This window comes from Mucor mucedo (genome assembly GCF_025094135.1).
Source record: "Mucor mucedo strain NRRL 3635 chromosome Unknown EV154scaffold_142, whole genome shotgun sequence".
NCBI classification, from domain to species: domain Eukaryota; kingdom Fungi; phylum Mucoromycota; class Mucoromycetes; order Mucorales; family Mucoraceae; genus Mucor; species Mucor mucedo.
The window spans coordinates 14,675-32,327 of record NW_026252426.1 but is presented as its reverse complement, the minus strand read 5'-3'; the positions used below and the strand labels follow the sequence as shown (position 1 = coordinate 32,327).

The window sequence follows — 17,653 nt, the reverse complement described above, 5'->3', positions numbered from 1 at the left end:
TTGTCACTGTGCGCACTGTGCGCTTCGCCTTTTTCCCTTTAGACAATGGTGTCCTTTGAGATTCGCTGGAACACTAAAAAGTTTCTTATCGATTTAAACGATGAGGAGTATGATGCCATGACGGTTGGTGATCTTAAATTGAGATGTCAACAACTAACCGAGATTGAGCCTCAATACATGAAATTATTAGCTCGCGGGGGTAGGATTATCATGACTAAAAGAAATGCTTTTTTTTTTTTGACGTTTTGTAAACTTAGCTATATTAAAAAATGATACCGAGTCAATAAAAAATTATAAAATTTTATCAGGATCAAAGATAATGCTTATGGGGTCTAAGGTAAAATATATAAAAAAGATAGTCTGTTAAAAAAACATATTTAATTGTAACACTGACGAACACGCAATTATTTATTTTTTAGACCCACATATCACCTCTGAAAGCACCTCCACCCAAGGACGATGCCCCTATTTCGACTCGTTTGCACTGGATTAGGAATTTGCGGGAATCTGCTTTGAAGCCAGATATCCATCGCTACGAGAAACAAGTGCAGGAACATCTATCTAAACCGCATGAACCGAAACAAACCAAGGAATTGATAAATTATGGCAGCTATTTGCATGAACAGCTCATGCACATGATCTCTCAACTTGATACTATGCCAGAAGCAAACGAGGAAGAAAGAGTTGAAAGGCGTAAAAATGTAAAGGAAACAGAGTCGTTATTGGATTTAATAGAGTCTGTAAAAAATAAGTTGCTCCAACTGATGAAATAAAGTCTAATTTACTGATTGCCAGGAGGTTGGCCTTTACCTCATTATCGTCTTCTTTCACTTTTAGCGATATAGCGTATAGAAAAAAAAGCAGCTTTATTTTCACACAACAAGCCATCGACGTTTAATTACATGTCAAATCGGTGGGTTGTACTAAGGAATCTTGATTTAACAGGTACTCCGCCGTCGCCATGATTTGACAGCATAAAATAAAAAAGAATTGCCCGTGAACTTAAAGTAAAAAAAAACATTTCGCTTTATTTGTATTGCATAGGATATGAGAAACGTGTTTCAAGTAAATGACACATGAGGTAAACTTAATTGTTGTCGGTCAATTCATCAATTTTTCTTCGTTTGTTGATAAGATAAACTAATCGTACTTGAACTGCCAATATATCATCGGTAATGGCTTCCCGTGCTCGTTTTACTTCCTCTACTCATTGCGTCTGTCTAAATAATTAAGAACGTGTAAGCGTAAATCATTAAATAAGCCATAAATACTTAACGAGCTATTATGCGATAATGGATTTTCTTGAGATGTTTTCTGGTTTTGAGAAATGGTAAATTTAATTAATGATGAAACTGTCCGAGTGAACACTGTTTTGGTAATTATATGTGTGAGTAATGTTGATGATATTAGAGACAACCTGGTCTGGTACAAATGGCGTTAAATCAAAAATTAAGCTTCAATAATATTTCCAAATGCCTTCAAGGATAGACCCAAAAGAAAGGTTGTGGTTGTTTGAAGTTGGAACATTTTGCGACTGGGGAATCGGAAGGTATGTAGACTGGATAAGGCCTCAGAAGGTTTAAGTAGATATAACGCAGGAAGCTGCGGATAAAGATATGTTAAAGGATCGCTTCCAAATCTGTCAAACACGCTGACAGACGACAATTATATGCTCGGAATAGTGAGAGGTAAACGAACATGACGGACAAATAGGAGAGTTGACTAAATGTGTGCATAGTAAGGATGGTATAAATCTGATTGTGCATAATTTGAAACCAGACATTTTTTATACGAAAGTTCAACCGAAAACGACATAATAATTCCAGGTAGAACCAGTGTGATGACTTATAGACGTAACTCGCCAGTGAGTGTGGTGGACCGTTCCTTCCCAGAAGGACTTGGTAGAAGTTTAGTTAATCAATAAAGTGTATTATAAAAAGCCCCTTAGCTGTCCACTTTCACTCGAATCGAAAAATGATCTTTGGGTGCCAGTAGTTGGAGAGCAAAAGGAAACACTTAAACTAAATCGAGCATAGGACTTTTAATGAAAGTATATGTAATGATTGCTTAACAATAGAGGTAATTCCTGAACTAAATATTGAGAAACATTTAAATAACCGTAACAAACAATAGCTAGGAAACCACCACAAAGCTAATTCATCCAATTAGAAGTTTCTTTCGTTTATAATGGTAATGCAGCATTGAACAAAGCTATTGTTATTATTCCGGCCTGTAGCCCTTAATTTTTTTTAAATAAGAATTGATTCCCCCCCCCACGTTCATTCTGGATGGGGGGGCTTATCCAGAAAAGTTTGTTTTTGTTCTTTATTCTGCTTCTAGAAAGGATCAGCAGGCTCAGTTCATATCGAATACATTATTCACATCAGTGATTTTTTTTAAAAAAAAAAGATAAACTTCTGTATATGTGCAGTCTTGTTTTCAGAAGACTGTCTAAGCCCTTTTCAGTGGACATCAGTTTATAAATGATGTAAATATATACAGATGTAAAACGCCTCATTTTTCTTTTTTAATCCACAATTTTACAAATTAAGCCAAATGCCCTGGTTTCTAGCACTATTACTCATCCTTTCTACCTATCCAATTTTCTTACATGCAGACTACCCAGTCACAGTCGATGACCCTAGAATAAAGTTCAGTCCTCGAATGTACGGCAGAACTACCGTGGTGGTGAATGATACAATGTACGTCTATGGTGGCCGAACAAGTTTAGGTGCCATCTATACAAACAATATGTACCGTTACAATTTCAATCAAGACACGGGTATAGTCAATATGTCGATGGTAGATCAAAAGAATGCCGGTCCCAATTGTTCCTTTTGTGGCGCTGTCATGATGGATGAAACACGCATGCTAATTTTGACACATGACTTTGCTAACGCTACTGAAGAGGATTCAGAAAATATAATGCAAGTTGTGCGTCCTTTTGTTTTTGATTTCGAGACTCTAACCTGGTCAAGCAACTCTACCACGCCCAGATACAATGCATCCATGAACAGCACGTTTACAATGAGAGCAAAACATAGCACTGTTTTGGGTGGCGACGGACTGATCTATACCATTGGTGGTGTCAGCTTTTTTAATGAAAGTATACGGGATAATCCTTCTTGGTACTACGATATGAAAAATGATTATTATGGAATTATTCAGCCCAATTCTGACAGCATTGATATCTTTCCCATCGGTGGTAATGCATTTAATCTTGCGTAAGTTGAAAAGTCAACTTATACATCTTCTCGCTCACTAACCCGGAGTAAACAAAAATTATCTAGAAATGGCAATATTGGGTCCGTCTTGGGAGGACGCGGTAGTGATATAGAAGGATATTATGGGTCACAGTATATGTTTGTATTAAACACCTACAACAAGTCTTGGGAGATTCCTACCAACATCACAAATTACAACGACGACAATGTAATTGCCTGTGAGGGTTCCACGATGCAACTATCAGCCAATAATACAATTGCGTATATTTTTGGTGGAATCAAGACGGGTAGTAATAGTAGCGATTATATCTACTCCAGATTGCGAGTACTCAACATTAGAAATTTTACTTGGCTCTCAACGGCTGAGAGAAATGATAATTATCACGTACAGCCAAGATCTTATGCATCTTCAGCCATCATCGGGAACAAGTATTTCATAGTGGCATTTGGTAACTCTCTTCGAAAAAGATCTGATTTAAAAGATGTAAATATATTCGCGTTGCCAAGCATTATGCCAAATGGTATTGATCTTGCACCAGAGAATAATAAGGAAGTTATCATACACTTGCTCAGTTCAATCCTAAATAATGTAAATTCAATTTCCCTGCATCGTGTAAGCACATCGATAGTTTTGTTCATTATCTTTATTGTTTTAACAGCCACGGTGTTTGGCTTCATAATTGCATTCGTTGTTAACAGAAAAAGAATCAAGGACACAAATATTCATCTCCTTCAAGCTATTTCTAAAAACATCTGGAATCGAAGGTTAGTATGACGCGTTAGTAATGTAAATAAGTAGTTCTTAATTTATTTACTTTCAACCCAGAGCTGGTGAACTGCTTTCTACACAACTTTATGGGTTTATAGCCAAAAGCGTCCTCGTTTTGATCCTGCTTTCATTCATATTGTATTTCATGCATAGTATCATCAACAGCTCGGTTTCATTTACGGAAGAATCCATTGATGTGACCACCATAACTTTCCCAGGTAGAAAAGTTATTTGAATATCAAAATGCCATTTATTCCGTCTAATAAGCACTTTTAAGATATACGATTCTGTTATACAGGATGGGCTTACTTAAGTATAAATGATGTCTATGGTCAAGACTTTCCACAACTATTTTGTAGCCATATTAACGCCCCAGATGATGTGGCGTGTGGGAACACGACGATTCTTGATAGAACCCTCTTCTCTCCATCGTTTGTAGAACAAGCAGGAGATACTCAGTGTCATTTATATGACAGCATTTCTAATGTCACTGTTGTATCTCAAGACAGAGCAGTCCTAAGATTCTATCATATGGGGTTTGCATATCACCTTCAACAAGCCGTCCATCTTCAGTTCTATGAACCCCACAAGAATCCAAATCGAGTGCTTTTTCGCAATGAAACAATACCAGGATATGATGTTAAATTCATGGATGACTGGCTAGCGTCCGAATCGAATAGTGGCTCTAAAAGTGATGATTTGAGCCGTGTTGTCTCTGTACACCCAGATTCTACCATGTACATTCAATTCGAAACGGTGTATACGCATCAAATTGACCCTGACAGCTGGTGGAACTTTGTAGGTATCTTCCCCAAATATATTTACACTTCTGAACTCAGTATCACTCATACGGAGCCTATGAGCCGTGGAACGTATGCCAAGACAGAGGGACAAGAAGCAGTTGTTCTGGGTGATATTGTTATATCTCCTAAAACATTCAGTCAGAGAATTATTACAGAAAAAAGAGATACAACCATTGTGTCATCATTAGGTGTAGTTGGTGGTATTGTTGGTATACTATTAGCCATTCAAGTATTTTTATTTGGAGCAAGACCTCCCAAACCTTGGGGAATAGTTCACACAACAACCATCAGATCCAGCATAAAGGATAAAAGACAACGGATACTTGAAAAATACTTTTCCGTTCCAGATGCGCAAAGTGTTCCCTTTGTAACACCAGTGCATCAACGATTCTCGTCCATCTACGAGTTAAACAGCTCAGATAACCATCACGATCACGAAGAGCAGCTAATAGAAGAAAATGTGTTGCTCGATGATGAAGGCTTAAAACTCGACCATGACGTGGATGAAACACTTTCTAAAACACCCATCTTGGATGCTGCTATGGATATAAAAGATACTCTCAAAGATCTTCAAGAAAGATTGGGCCATTTGGAAGGAAGAAACCAAATGCTCGAATTGGTTTTAAAAGCGTACTATATTGATGATCGAATTTTCCAGGAATTGCATAAGCCATCGTCTAGCGAACCGTCTCGCGTATCACCGTAGTGATTACAGCCATAATTGTAAAAAAAAAATGATATATTTAAAATGACACATTAAGTTAAATCAAATTGACCTATAACTGGTATATATTTTTTGACTTCCCAAGATTGAGTTTTTTTTATAACTTGGAATAATGTATAATTTAGAAAGACGGCCAACTTTGTAAAAAATTACAACAGGTATGACATTACATGCCTCAGCAATACTATCAGACAATTTTTCTTCGACCAGTAGTTTGTAGAGTTTCGGTTTTCCTTTTAAGATTGCCTAAAATTATTTAATTGGCTTTAATTTAGGCGAATATGCAGACAAATACATCAGCTTTTAACCACCACATAAGATTCTCCTCATCATCCGTTCGTTTCACCGCTTAGAAAAAGAAAATTCAACCGGTCCATTTCACTGCTGCAAAGCTGCAAATCTGCAAAGCTGCAAAGCTGCAAAGCTGCAAAGCTGCAAAGCTGGAACAAAAGCTGCAAAACTGCAAAGCTGGAACAAAAGCTGCAGATCTGCAAAGCTGCAAAGCTGGAACAAAAGCTGCAAAGCTGCAAAGCTGCAAAGCTGCAACTTTGATGGTATCTGTATTGTGATGTCCCAGCTAGGTTGATACCATATCAATAAACATATGTATATATCCTAGTAGTTCAGTAGCTATAAACTTGTCTATACAATGTATACATCCCCAAATACTGTCTCTGTTTTATTTACAATTTTTAATATATTTTGATTTATCGTAAAATACTACGTGCATGACAGACCAGAGAATATATTCATATAATGAACAAGATCATGATAATAATTAATTGTTGTAATGGCTAGATATTGATTTTCTTTTCTTTGAGATTTTAGGGTCAATGATCTGGTGCATACTGTGATTAGTCAATGTTACAGGATTTTGGGCATAATTATGGTTATCGCCTTTTTCTACACTCTGAAAACAACTAATGACGTTGATAGCTTTGTTCAATTGCGAAATAAAAATCGGTACTTGATCAAGACTGTATGGAAGTTGGATATGAGCAATTTCACACATGGCATAGAGGTCTGTTTTGGCGCGATCAATTATGTAGAACGTAGCATTTTTGCCTATGTGGTAATACAGAATAAGAATGTTATAGATCTATAGAACGCAACTATAGTTTTACCAACTACAAGGAAAGCAAGAGTAGATTTCAACTTGTGTTTATCAGAAGTATCTTTGGCCAAAGTTGCAACACGCATCAGATCGATACCAACTAGCCGGTGATTGAGGGCCAGGTACTGCGCTTTCACTTCTCCGCAACCAAGTCGGTCACCCAACGTTGCTCCATAAATTCTATTAATTGATGCGTCAGGTCGTACATTGGCTTGTTTTTCGTCATCACTGACAGAAGTCCTATTCAATTAAGTTATGAATATCAAATTGTCCCCTCTCCATTATATCCTTTTTCATCCCAGCTAAAAGTTTCAATTACCATCGAAATTCTATATTGTTATCTAAGTCTTCAAAAAGAGAACTGAGAATCGCTTCCAAATATTGGGTAATAAGTTCCGTTTCTTTGGGCCCGTCTTCAGTGATTCTGCGTGGCAGCCTCTCCACCCTATTAATGATTTAGAACTAGACGTGATATTTTCAGAGCCTAAAAACTTACATGTTTTGGACGGACAGCAAAATTCTGTTGACAGGATTAAGGACATCATCGTCTTGTAATAGGGCTGAAATTTGCCGTGATGCTGCTAGGCGGGTGCATGCTTCACCTCGGTCACCGTCCTAATATTATGGATCAAAAAATAAAATAAAATAAGAATTATTAATCTTTCTATTCTGGCTTCTCTCTCAAATTTACCACATCTAATTGTATCATGATTTTTTCGAGTTGTAGTTTTATTTCAGATGGAAACGACTGATTAGTCATTTTATGACTTTGAATGATATGCTGGCAAAGTGCGTCACATGTGCTGAGATCAATGTGCTTGTGCAAATCTTTGTGGGTGCGCGCTGGCTTCAATAACAATATAGAGGAGAGAGCGAGTAAATGCTGCACATGCTCTTCAACGGTGAAAGCGATGTCTTGCTGTATGCGGCTGTTTACATCTTGTCTGAAACTATGAAATCGAGCAGATATGTCAATGCTGTTAAAGGGAAATGTTTAGACCTCCGTATTTTTTTCAAACGTATTTTTTTATACTACTTACAGCAAGACTGGCCAAGACCAGAAGGCCAGTATAAATAAAACTATTTACAGTGCAATCACAGCCATTCACAGCCTCTGAGTTTCCAAAAATTCAAGTTCCCTGCTATAGGAGGTCACCCCTCCTATAGCAAAGACTAGCCCCAGCCGCAATATCACAATATATCTTTTTTTTTATTTTAGCTTCTTTTCAAAGAGACAAGAGTCACTACTAAACTAACCTTTTTACGTGATCGGTTAATTTTATACGATAAAGAAGTATGTTAAGGGAAAAGAAAAAGGAGAAGAATAAAGTGTGGGAACCAGCTTTATTTGTAGGCTGATAAACAAGCTTATGTCAGAATGATTTAATTGCTTGTTTCATCATTTATAATGTTTGGGCCTTTACTTAAATTAGAAACATTGGCAAAAACCTCCCAAGCAAATCAGAACTTGGTAGTTGTCTATCTGCGCTCCAGTAGTAACTTGTGATGACAGTGAAGCAGATTTTTATGGAAAACAGAAATCGATCATCCCATGAAGTTTAGATGATATGGCATGTCAATCGACGTGTAGACTATCGCGTGATTCTAAAAAGTACGTTTATTTGAAAAAAAAAATACGTTTGAAAAAAATACGGAGTTCTAGACATTTCCCAGATCATGTAAGCCTCACATAGAAAAATACATTAGGGGACAATCAGGACTTAGAATTAAAATTATTAATGGGTGGCTTACACAGGTCACAATCACTTATTTATTTACCTTAGCCTAGCCTAGCGAGAGTTTTGTATGCATTATATCTATAGACTACAGTGTTACAGTATAATACAATCAAATATAATCACTGGCTTACATTACAATTGAATGGTTACAATCAAAAAGAGCAGGTTTAGTTAGTTGCACAGAAGAATATTGAACTTACCTTCACGGATGCCAGAAGTCCACTAACTGGTTTACCTTATGTTTAGGGATGGGATGGGGGCTGGACACCTCTATATTTACAAAAAAATAAATTATATTATCATACACATACATCAAAGCTAAAAATCTGACGTGATACATAGTCTCAAACCCAGTCCATGAACCAAATCATCCGTTTTGTTTCTCTTATAAAATCATCAATAATTATCGTAAAGAAATATTTTTTTTTTCGACTATATTATTCTAATATTTATTCCTAACCTCTAAGGATAACAAAATCAATATTTGAAGCTATTTGTTTTTTTTCGGAGTTAAACTTAGGCGATTGCGGTCAAAATTGGATATTATCGCCAAAAATGCGATATGGTCAATTTTTGACCGCAATCATGGCGATTGCGGTCAATTTTTAATAAATCGTTCTTAAAATTTTGCGGTGAGGTATGACATTACATGCCTCAGCAATACTATCAGACAATTTTTCTTCGACTAATAGTTTGTAGAGTTTCGGTTTTCCTTTTAAGATTGCCTAAAACTATTCAATTGGCTTTAATTTAGGCGAATATGCAGACAAATACATCAGCTTTTAACCACCACATAAGATTTTCCTCATCATCCGTTCGTTTCACTGCTTAGAAAAAAAATCAACCGGTCCATTTCACCGCTTAGAGAAAAAAATATCAACTGGCCCTTTTCCTAAAAACATTAACTTCAACCAACCTCAATTGCTAACTAATCATTAAGAATATTGCTACAAAGCAGGCGGTATTTCTTTTCTTTTTTTTTTGCCATGATATACGCTATCCAAAATACTTAAATAGTGTCTTCTTATCTTTTCGTTGCCTGTCTTACGATTGGGCCTTTTCAACACACCTTCGCAATCATTACTGCCTTGTATATCTCTTTTTTTATATATATCAAACTAGATCAGCCAGTACCTCGGAGTAACAAGGGGTAATAATGGTAACCAATACTTCAAGATAGGGCACATTTTACATGCCAAATACTGTTTTCGCAAGGAAGGAGAAAACTCTAGCGGCGGTTAAAATTAAATTATGTTTGCAGGCTTTCTTTTAAGTTTTTACATAATCCCTTCACTCTTTAATTAAATGCCAAGGTAAAGAAAACGAAAGTCGTCTTATTTACTATAAATCATCTAAGCATACATTACAGTCTAAATACCGGTAGCGGTAGATTAGATGAAGATGCTGCAGATTTGGATGCACTCCAAAAACAGCTTGGCCGAATGAATGGACTTTCAAATAAACTAGTTAGTTTTCAATGGCATGATGTAATTGCTTTCCCTTTCCACTCATTCAATGTATAGGTTAACATTTTGGATTCTTTTGATGGCAGATTATTAAAGCTTGAAGCATCTATTTTACCCATCCATAAGTCAACACAAAATTTGACCAAACTTGCCAACAGTAAAATATAGCTCAATATACCTCTATCTCAGTCACTCAAACTATTTCATCGTTTAGATATTGATGCCACCTTAAAGGCGACTGAGAATATTGTGGATTGCTTAAATATGCCCAGTAAAGAAGAAAGTTTCATTTTCAAAGGGTATGAAGATAGAGAGGAACTGTTGAAAGGGATGATATTGACATCATTTTTGTAGTCCTGATGAAAATAATGTCCTACCTTATTTAAAAGCAATGGGAAGATTGAAGGACGGTGTGGATTCTATAGAGAAGAGTCAATTGAGATCATGCGATATAACTGTTCGCAATATGGTAATGGCTTGTAGCATTTGTAGTAGTCAATCTTCTCACTTACGATTTTTTTCTTTTGATTAGAAAAATTTGCTAAAAACCGGTATGCTTCATCTGGAGACATTATTTCGAAAATGGTTGTCAGCTGTCAGTAACCCAGTTGATGTGAATACAATGCTCAGTTCCAGTACGTAAACCTTCCATTGGCACATACAATTTCCTACTAATTTTATAATTAGATAGTGAGCTAATGATGACAACATCGATGAAGCAGTTATCACAATTATCGACATACATTGCATCCTCTGAAAAGGAGATTGGATACTCTGTCGACTTTACCAAACCTTATATAGATATCCGATCCTCATTCTTACTCCGCTCTTTACATCCATTATCTCAATCGGTCCAATTATCAGAAAAACATCAGGGCATATCGTATGAAAGAGGATCCAGCGAATTTTTAAAGTATACCGAATGCTATACCAAAATGCTTGAATCCGAGTACAAATTTGCCGAGCAAATTATGGGGAATGAGACCAGACGAGCTGCTGCATTGAAGGGAACCATTATTCCTGCAACAGCCGAATATATTGCGGCTGGTAAACAGTTGAACGCGATTGCCAAGAGATTGAATTACACTGAAACAACATTTGTTTTTGATATAATTGAAAAGTACGATCGCGAATGTATGTCTTATCTTGATGAACTTTCACAAATTGTTTCATTGAATGACGTTCAGGAGATGATGAACGCATTCAAGTTGACTGTTCTCCGAAACTTTTATGAATTTATGGAGGATATCCGTGGTAGAAAAGAGGTTAATCCCCAAATGAATCTTAGTAGCGATGGTACAGTCCACGAAATGACGAGTAATGTAAGTGCGCTTTATCCTTTAGCATATACTATTCATTCGCTCATGATTTTTTTTTTTTTTTATATCTAGACCCTCAATTACTTCAAAAGATTATATATATGGCGTGACACAGTTGAGCCGCTACTGATTCTTGTCGGTGATGGCGGCTGGAATAGCATGCCTTCGCCCCAAGTCATGGCAGACACTTCTCGTGTCCATGTCGGTGAATCAGCATTAGGTGCTGCTTTATTACAGAAGTTCTTTGTTGATGCATTGGATCAAATGACAGTCGCTCTACAATTAAAATCCCGGGGATACAAGAAGCCTACTTTGGCTACCTTATTCCTATTGAATAATTACAATCATATTCTTCGACAGATTCGATCTCCTCCATTGAATGCTATATTTGATGATGGCTCAGAAATGAAGTTTGGAAAGCTTGTAAAGAAGCAGTTGGACGCATATCAAGAGTCTTGGAAGCCTTGTGTGGAAAATCTGATGGATGTAACTTACGTTAGAGGAGGCACTATCAATAAATCAATGGGTAACGCTGAAAGGCAGCTAATCAAGGATCGATTTAAGGTAGGACAAAAAGTATTAATCAGGCTTGGCGTGTTCATTAAAATTCGGAAATTACTAGAATTTCAATGCAGAATTTGAAGAGATTTCAAGAGCTCAACAAACTTATGCTATTCCTGATACAGAGTTAAGAAACCAAGTGATTCGAGATGTTAAGAATGTTTTGGTTCCCATGTATGGACGTTTCTTGGATAAATATCAAGGCACAGATTTCACCAAAAACCCTGCAAAATATATCCGTTATGATAAAGACAAGGTGGACAGAATGATAAGTCATTTGTTTGAGCCTACTGCTTATTAGGTTCTTTTTTTCCTCTTTGAGTTTCTTTTGAACATAACACAGATCAATATATCGAAAACAATAAACTAATTAGCAAACCCAATAAAAAAAAAAGTTTAAAATTTGGTTCATTAAAATTTGTAACCATCAAATTTGGGACTATCTACTAATCATTCATTTTTAACGTATCAGTTATCGATCTTGCACATGTTTAATTGCTTAAAACCGTTTAATCGGATTTTATGACATCAAACAGCGACGTTTAGCATTTATAATCGAATCAAACACAACATGCCAGTTTGCTTGTTATGAAACACTTTTTTTCAAGTAAAACAAAAAAAAATGTATTCATTCCTAAACCACACGCACTTTCACGTGTATGTTGCAAGTTTTCTACGAAATATATATATATTTAAAACTCGTCTTTTGACACACCATTTTGGTTTCATGTTACGGTGCTAGGAGTTATGTTTCTTTCTTTTGCATTTTTTACCCCACAGAGCATTGCACCAGTATGGAAATAAAATGGTGATTTTGTCTGATTTGGCAGTAGTTGCTTCATAAGGAAACAGCAGTGTATTAAATAGTACACCATTTGTATGACCAAGCATGATTTCTTACAAGCAGGCTAATTATTACACAAAATCCCAGCGCACATGATTACCCAACAAAAAAAACGGGTGATGCACCCATACAACTTTAATAAATCTTCCGCTATTTGTGGTAACACATCAACATATCCCTTTTTTACATAAAATAGTAACAATAATTGTACTTCCCACTCTCGCTTTACTGAAAGCTTGAAAATCCCGTCCATTTTGTTGAAAATAAATTGTCCCAAGCTAAATTTAACTAGTATTTTGTAATAATTGGGTTTTGGGGAAATATGTTTGGTCAAAAATTTTAGGGCTTATTTTCAATAACAGGGTATGTGGGGTTCCTTTTTGAAAGCATTGGCAACTCCAAGGCTGTTTTTTTTTTTTTTTTGGTTCTATTGGCGCTGTATAAAGGTATGAGTTCTCTAATGTAATAAGCTAACTATATTTCCATGTTTTTCTTGCAGAATTCTTCCCTCCTCGAAAGTAATCCGAGCAGCTAGGATATACCAGAACGCATATTTGACGTTTTTCTAGTATATGGAATATTGAATGTTAGTTATATCCTTTGACACGGAAATAAACTTTTTTTTTTCTACTTCGTGTTTATTTTAAGGATGTATCTTTTTTTTAGACGACGCATTATTTATAGTACATGCAGGTCTGTGGCCCATAGTAATTTTGGCTTAAAGCTAAGAGTATTGCTTGAATCTCCTCCCCCTCCCCTTTCCTAGCTCGTATTATTGGGGTGACCAACCTTAAACGTAATACCGACACATAACTTTCAAAAATTAGAAGGCAGCATTTCTTCTGTAAAGAGATGTTTGAATAAATAGGACAGGGACAGGGTTAAAAACGAAAAGTGAGAGAGCGATTTCATTTACAAGAAGAGTGATAAACAAGGGCTAGACTATTATATTAAGATGGACTAATTGATTAGTTATAAAAGAAACAGTTGTGGTTTAGGTAATATGTCACAATCATTCTACATGTACGTGATGTTACGCTCACAAATTGTTTTAACAGTAAGTTAGCAAATACTATCAATTGTAGAAGGGTTAGCTTTTTTTTTTTTCATTAAAGAAAGATTTGTAGTTTAAAATACCATGTAAGTGTAGATACAAATCAGAAAAAGTTTAAAAGTTCAGACGTTTGAGTAAACTCTATCATGATAGACTTTACCTGATGATCAATGTAACCTCAGAAAAAAAAAGGGGGGCGGGGTTTTCAAACATCCGGTAAAATTGAGGTTGTTAGGAGGCACAGTAGAGTTTGTTGTTTATTTATTTACGAAAATAAAAAATGACATAACAATTGGTAATGAGGTAGTAATGATAGTAAATTTACAATATGATACAAAAGTGAAAGGGAAATAAAAATAATGGGAGTGAGGGGGAGGAGAGAAAAATATAATAATAAGGTGATATCGGGGATGAGAAAAAAAAAAAAAAGAAAGTTAATCATCTTCGGAGACGGTTGGTAAACATGGTGGTACTGGCGGTGGTTTTGAACGGGGAGGAGGCATCTGAGGAGGAAGGATGGTTTCCCAGTCTGGTATTTCCGCTAATGATTGCCTTTGTTGGACGCGAGAAATGGGTCTTACTGGTAAACTTTGTCGATTTAATTTTTTACTAGCTTCATTTACAGTTGGTATTAATATTCTGTAATCATCTGTTAATGTAATAGATGATAATATAGCAGTTGATAGTAATCCCTCGTATCCAATTTTGATACATGCAACGATCTTCTTCATGGACTCTAACCACGATCTCATTTGGGTGACAGAATCACATCGGATATACCATTTGCATAAGGGTTTTCGTAGCTCAATAATATAGCCTTTCTTGAATTCTTCGGTGACAAAAACAAATGTGTCGTCTGTTAATAGAAAATGCTCTCTTGCTGGATTAGTTGCTTTGGCGGTTTTAAAAATAAATACAATTCGATCGACCAAAATAAACAATCTTCTTTTCCAGGATCTTCCGAAAGCAAATGTGGAAGGTTGCTCATACTTGTGCATCCAGTCTGAGTGGATTGAATTATCAATGGCAAACTTGGCTGACATACACCAAGGGTCAATGATAGTGGTATCATTGCTATTTTCGACGAGTGATGAAATGTTGTTATTGATAACATCAAAAGTAGGTTCTGAGAGTGATTTTTGATGACGACTTGATGACGATGGTACAAATCTACTTAGCACTTTATTTCTGAAGTTTTCTGAAGTTGTTGAACCGGATAGTAAATATCGTGAAGAAGGTGACAGGGTTGTTCGGGTAATAGCTGACGGTGCTATAAAGAGAGAGAGAGAGAGAGAGAAAATCAGGGTCATTCTTTAGTTAATTCCGCTTACAAACAAGTCCAATCAGGTTAAATCATACTTACAATAAGCCACATGATTATCATCTTCGCAACTGGCCACACTTAGTCTTTGACTGGAAGAAGTGCTTGTGGCTGTGGTGGTTGTGGTGGAAGATTGCTGAGATGCAATGGAAAGTCTGAATACTTCTTTATCGTCTATTGTAAGAGGGAAATCATTGCTAGTACTGCGTCTCGGATCTTCAACTGAAGTATATATAGGGGAAAACATTTGTGTAAAGAAAAGGGAAGAAAAGTGTTTAATAGAAAATGTAAAATTAGGAAAACTTATTTTAAAACAACGCTTTTATTTAGTAAACTAGTGTCACACGAACAGCTCTAAAATCTTATTCCGAGCAGGAACCAACGTCATGTCCTATAAGAAAGTATATCAGGAAAAAACGGGTTAACTCGTCAGCTCTGTGTAATATATTAATAATGGGCGCTCAGAAGATACACTCTATACCCAGGCGCTGCTCATATCCGGTGCTTAATCCGGCGAATAAAATAGTGTAACCATGCTTAATTACTGGAAGATATTGGCCTATTTTATTTTATTTTTTTCTCTCAGAGATGATCATGCCCTGGTCAAAATTTCACGTTGAGCAAACATATTGATCTGATCGAATCTTAAATTTTTTCAAGAAGAAAAAGGCCTTTATGAATTTCAAGTGCATTATGTTTGATAAAACAAAAAAAATTCATAGAAGCAAAGGTTCCGTTATTCTTTTTTATTTTAGGGTATCTTTCTCGTTCGTGAAAAGGTGGCGCAATGAACCAATATTGACATTCTTATTCGTTTCTATCCTGTCGTCGTTCCATGACAAAACATATTCAAGTTCCGTGAGCTTCCCCCTTTTTGTTTGTTCAAAACCTTAATGTTATTACCAAAACTGTCCGCGCAGCTTTTCTAACTATTGCACCATTATAAACAATAAGCTAATTTTCAAAGGTTTTTTATATTTCTAAAAATCTCACCTATGTCATTTCAGTATTCTCAGGACGTTGTATATGTAATTTGCTTTGATTATCATGCGACAAAACGTGCAAATAGTATTGTACCTTTCCAAGAAAGAAAAAACATCATATACCAATGGTAATTGGTACAATGATTTAATTTTTCGTTAACCAATCAAAGTCACCAATGACATCAAATGAGGGGATTCTTTACTAATGCCAAACACTTACAAACAGAAAATTCTGGATTGTTCGTATTATTATGTCATTTTTTTTTTTTTTTTTTTTTTTTTTTGAGAAAATCACCTGCTGTTAAATAATCTTTTGCCATATAGATGACATTTTCTTCATGATCAACTTTTCTAAACGGGGGATAATTCATTAGCCGATTTATAAACGTTTGTGAATCGTCAAAAGTTTAACCATTTACAAACATTGTCGGTTCCGATGAATTTTTTTTTCCTCCCGATTTGTTTGTTTGCCTTGGCCTAACTACCACTATTGTTACGATCGACTTTAATTGGAGAGAGCACGGTCTTAATCGCCGTGGATTTAACAATAAGATTTCTTATTAATCCCTGGTAGTGAAATTTACTCACCGTTATCTCGTCTCTTCGGCATTCGACAATTTGTGTGGTTCAATGTCCCCCTGACAGACTCTTTTATCTTTTTCCCTCTTTCCCCTTTTTTGTACTGATTGATTATCACACACAAATATTAAATACATTTGTAATTCATTCGTTTTAACCTCCAGATAAATTTGACAATGTTTTGTGATCATCACATGGCGTTTCTCATTTGATACATCGGGCTAGATATATTCAACCTAGCTACCAATTTACCTGCTGTATCCACTCTCCATAGCAGCCTTTAATTCAAATAAAGGCGATGAACATAGAGTAAACTATCACAACATTATCATAAACAAATTCTCATTATTAAACAGTAAATATTGAATGAAAAATAAGCACAGCCCCTAACTTATTTATTTTATTTTTCTTGCAAGCAAGATTGCTGTCTATAAAATTATTTTTTATGACTTTTTGTTTTTTGCTGAATATGGGCTATGCTACGGCTATACAATAGAATCCCTATTAGAACATATCATCTTTGTTACGATATTGGTCAAAGATCTCGTGTATGAAGACTGTCTTAGCATCAAAAGATGTCAGAAAAGCTACTTGGAAAAAATGTACGTGACAAAGACATTAACAACGTATGTTTTGACTTTACCTATTTATATCTGACTTGAACTGATATATTCTGCTTGAAAGAGCTTTAAAATATAGCAATAACTCTCATCTACCTAAGTAGTCCCTCTGAAAAGCATCTGACGGGCAAGATAGGATTACCAATGCCAATAGAATCAATTTGTCTAATGACGGACCTTCAGATCTAAAGTAACACACTTGAATAGGGAAAGCACAAAAAAAATTATCTTTTATCAATCGAGCTTTTGACCCCTGAAGCGCAAGCAGAAGTATAGTCTCCATAGGATGAGGCAAGTAACCTTACGATGTATTGGTTTATGTAACACAATATGTAGGCTTCCCGGCCTTTGAATGGACTCGGTGATTCCACAAAGAGAAGTGATCTTTTTCACACGCATGTTTGTACCTTCTTACATGTCTTAAATTTAAAATATTTTAAAGGCTTTTGGGGGTCATCTGTTGAGGTTTGTTACAGAAAACTATTCGACTATTAAAAGATCCCCCCCCCCCTTTTTTTTTTCTCATTTTACTG

At 35.8% G+C, this 17,653-nt stretch overlaps 5 protein-coding genes across 5 annotated transcripts; 3 read left to right on the top strand and 2 right to left on the bottom strand.

The window, feature by feature from the left end:
- The first annotated feature begins 17 nt into the window (after window positions 1-17).
- On the top strand, window positions 18-997 carry EV154DRAFT_61556 (uncharacterized protein). Its single transcript, XM_051607692.1, has 3 exons — window positions 18-199; window positions 258-337; window positions 420-997. Exons 1-3 carry the CDS (start codon window positions 46-48, stop codon window positions 771-773), a joined length of 588 nt encoding a protein of 195 aa, XP_051452576.1. The 5' UTR covers window positions 18-45; the 3' UTR covers window positions 774-997.
- A 1,559-nt stretch (window positions 998-2,556) lies between these two features.
- EV154DRAFT_576901 (uncharacterized protein) lies at window positions 2,557-6,106 on the top strand (the record flags this gene model as incomplete). The annotated part of the gene is made up of 6 exons (XM_051606510.1): window positions 2,557-3,224; window positions 3,291-3,989; window positions 4,051-4,211; window positions 4,292-5,490; window positions 5,646-5,678; window positions 5,840-6,106. 6 exons carry the CDS (start codon window positions 2,557-2,559, stop codon window positions 6,104-6,106), a joined length of 3,027 nt encoding a protein of 1,008 aa, XP_051452575.1.
- Window positions 6,107-6,585: 479 nt separating this feature from the next.
- On the bottom strand, window positions 6,586-7,604 carry EV154DRAFT_429430 (uncharacterized protein; the record flags this gene model as incomplete). The annotated part of the gene is made up of 4 exons (XM_051596466.1): window positions 6,586-6,874; window positions 6,954-7,079; window positions 7,131-7,249; window positions 7,329-7,604. Coding segments are annotated over 4 exons (810 nt in total), but the record flags the coding sequence as incomplete, so codon positions are not given.
- A 2,064-nt stretch (window positions 7,605-9,668) lies between these two features.
- On the top strand, window positions 9,669-12,151 carry EV154DRAFT_525463 (Cullin repeat-like-containing domain protein). The gene is made up of 7 exons (XM_051603276.1): window positions 9,669-9,839; window positions 9,897-10,138; window positions 10,194-10,308; window positions 10,372-10,474; window positions 10,527-11,161; window positions 11,231-11,722; window positions 11,781-12,151. Exons 2-7 carry the CDS (start codon window positions 10,104-10,106, stop codon window positions 12,018-12,020), a joined length of 1,620 nt encoding a protein of 539 aa, XP_051452573.1. The 5' UTR covers window positions 9,669-9,839; window positions 9,897-10,103; the 3' UTR covers window positions 12,021-12,151.
- A 1,900-nt stretch (window positions 12,152-14,051) lies between these two features.
- EV154DRAFT_429437 (uncharacterized protein) lies at window positions 14,052-15,185 on the bottom strand (the record flags this gene model as incomplete). The annotated part of the gene is made up of 2 exons (XM_051596467.1): window positions 14,052-14,887; window positions 14,981-15,185. The coding sequence occupies 2 exons, from the start codon at window positions 15,183-15,185 to the stop codon at window positions 14,052-14,054; spliced, it is 1,041 nt and encodes a 346-aa protein (XP_051452572.1).
- Between the last annotated feature and the right edge of the window lie 2,468 nt (window positions 15,186-17,653).

What these genes read in the sequence shown, in the direction of transcription:
- EV154DRAFT_525463 (XM_051603276.1), top strand. Translation starts at nt 10,104, where the DNA reads ATGCCCAGTAAAGAAGAAAGTTTCATTTTCAAAGG. An exon ending in ATATAACTGTTCGCAATATG is followed by an intron (nt 10,309 to 10,371) that starts GTAATGGCTTGT and finishes TCTTTTGATTAG; the next exon opens with AAAAATTTGCTAAAAACCGG. An exon ending in TCCACGAAATGACGAGTAAT is followed by an intron (nt 11,162 to 11,230) that starts GTAAGTGCGCTT and finishes TTTTATATCTAG; the next exon opens with ACCCTCAATTACTTCAAAAG.
- EV154DRAFT_61556 (XM_051607692.1), top strand. Translation starts at nt 46, where the DNA reads ATGGTGTCCTTTGAGATTCGCTGGAACACTAAAAAGTTTCTTATCGAT. An exon ending in GAAATTATTAGCTCGCGGGG is followed by an intron (nt 200 to 257) that starts GTAGGATTATCA and finishes TTGTAAACTTAG; the next exon opens with CTATATTAAAAAATGATACC. An exon ending in TAATGCTTATGGGGTCTAAG is followed by an intron (nt 338 to 419) that starts GTAAAATATATA and finishes TTTATTTTTTAG; the next exon opens with ACCCACATATCACCTCTGAA.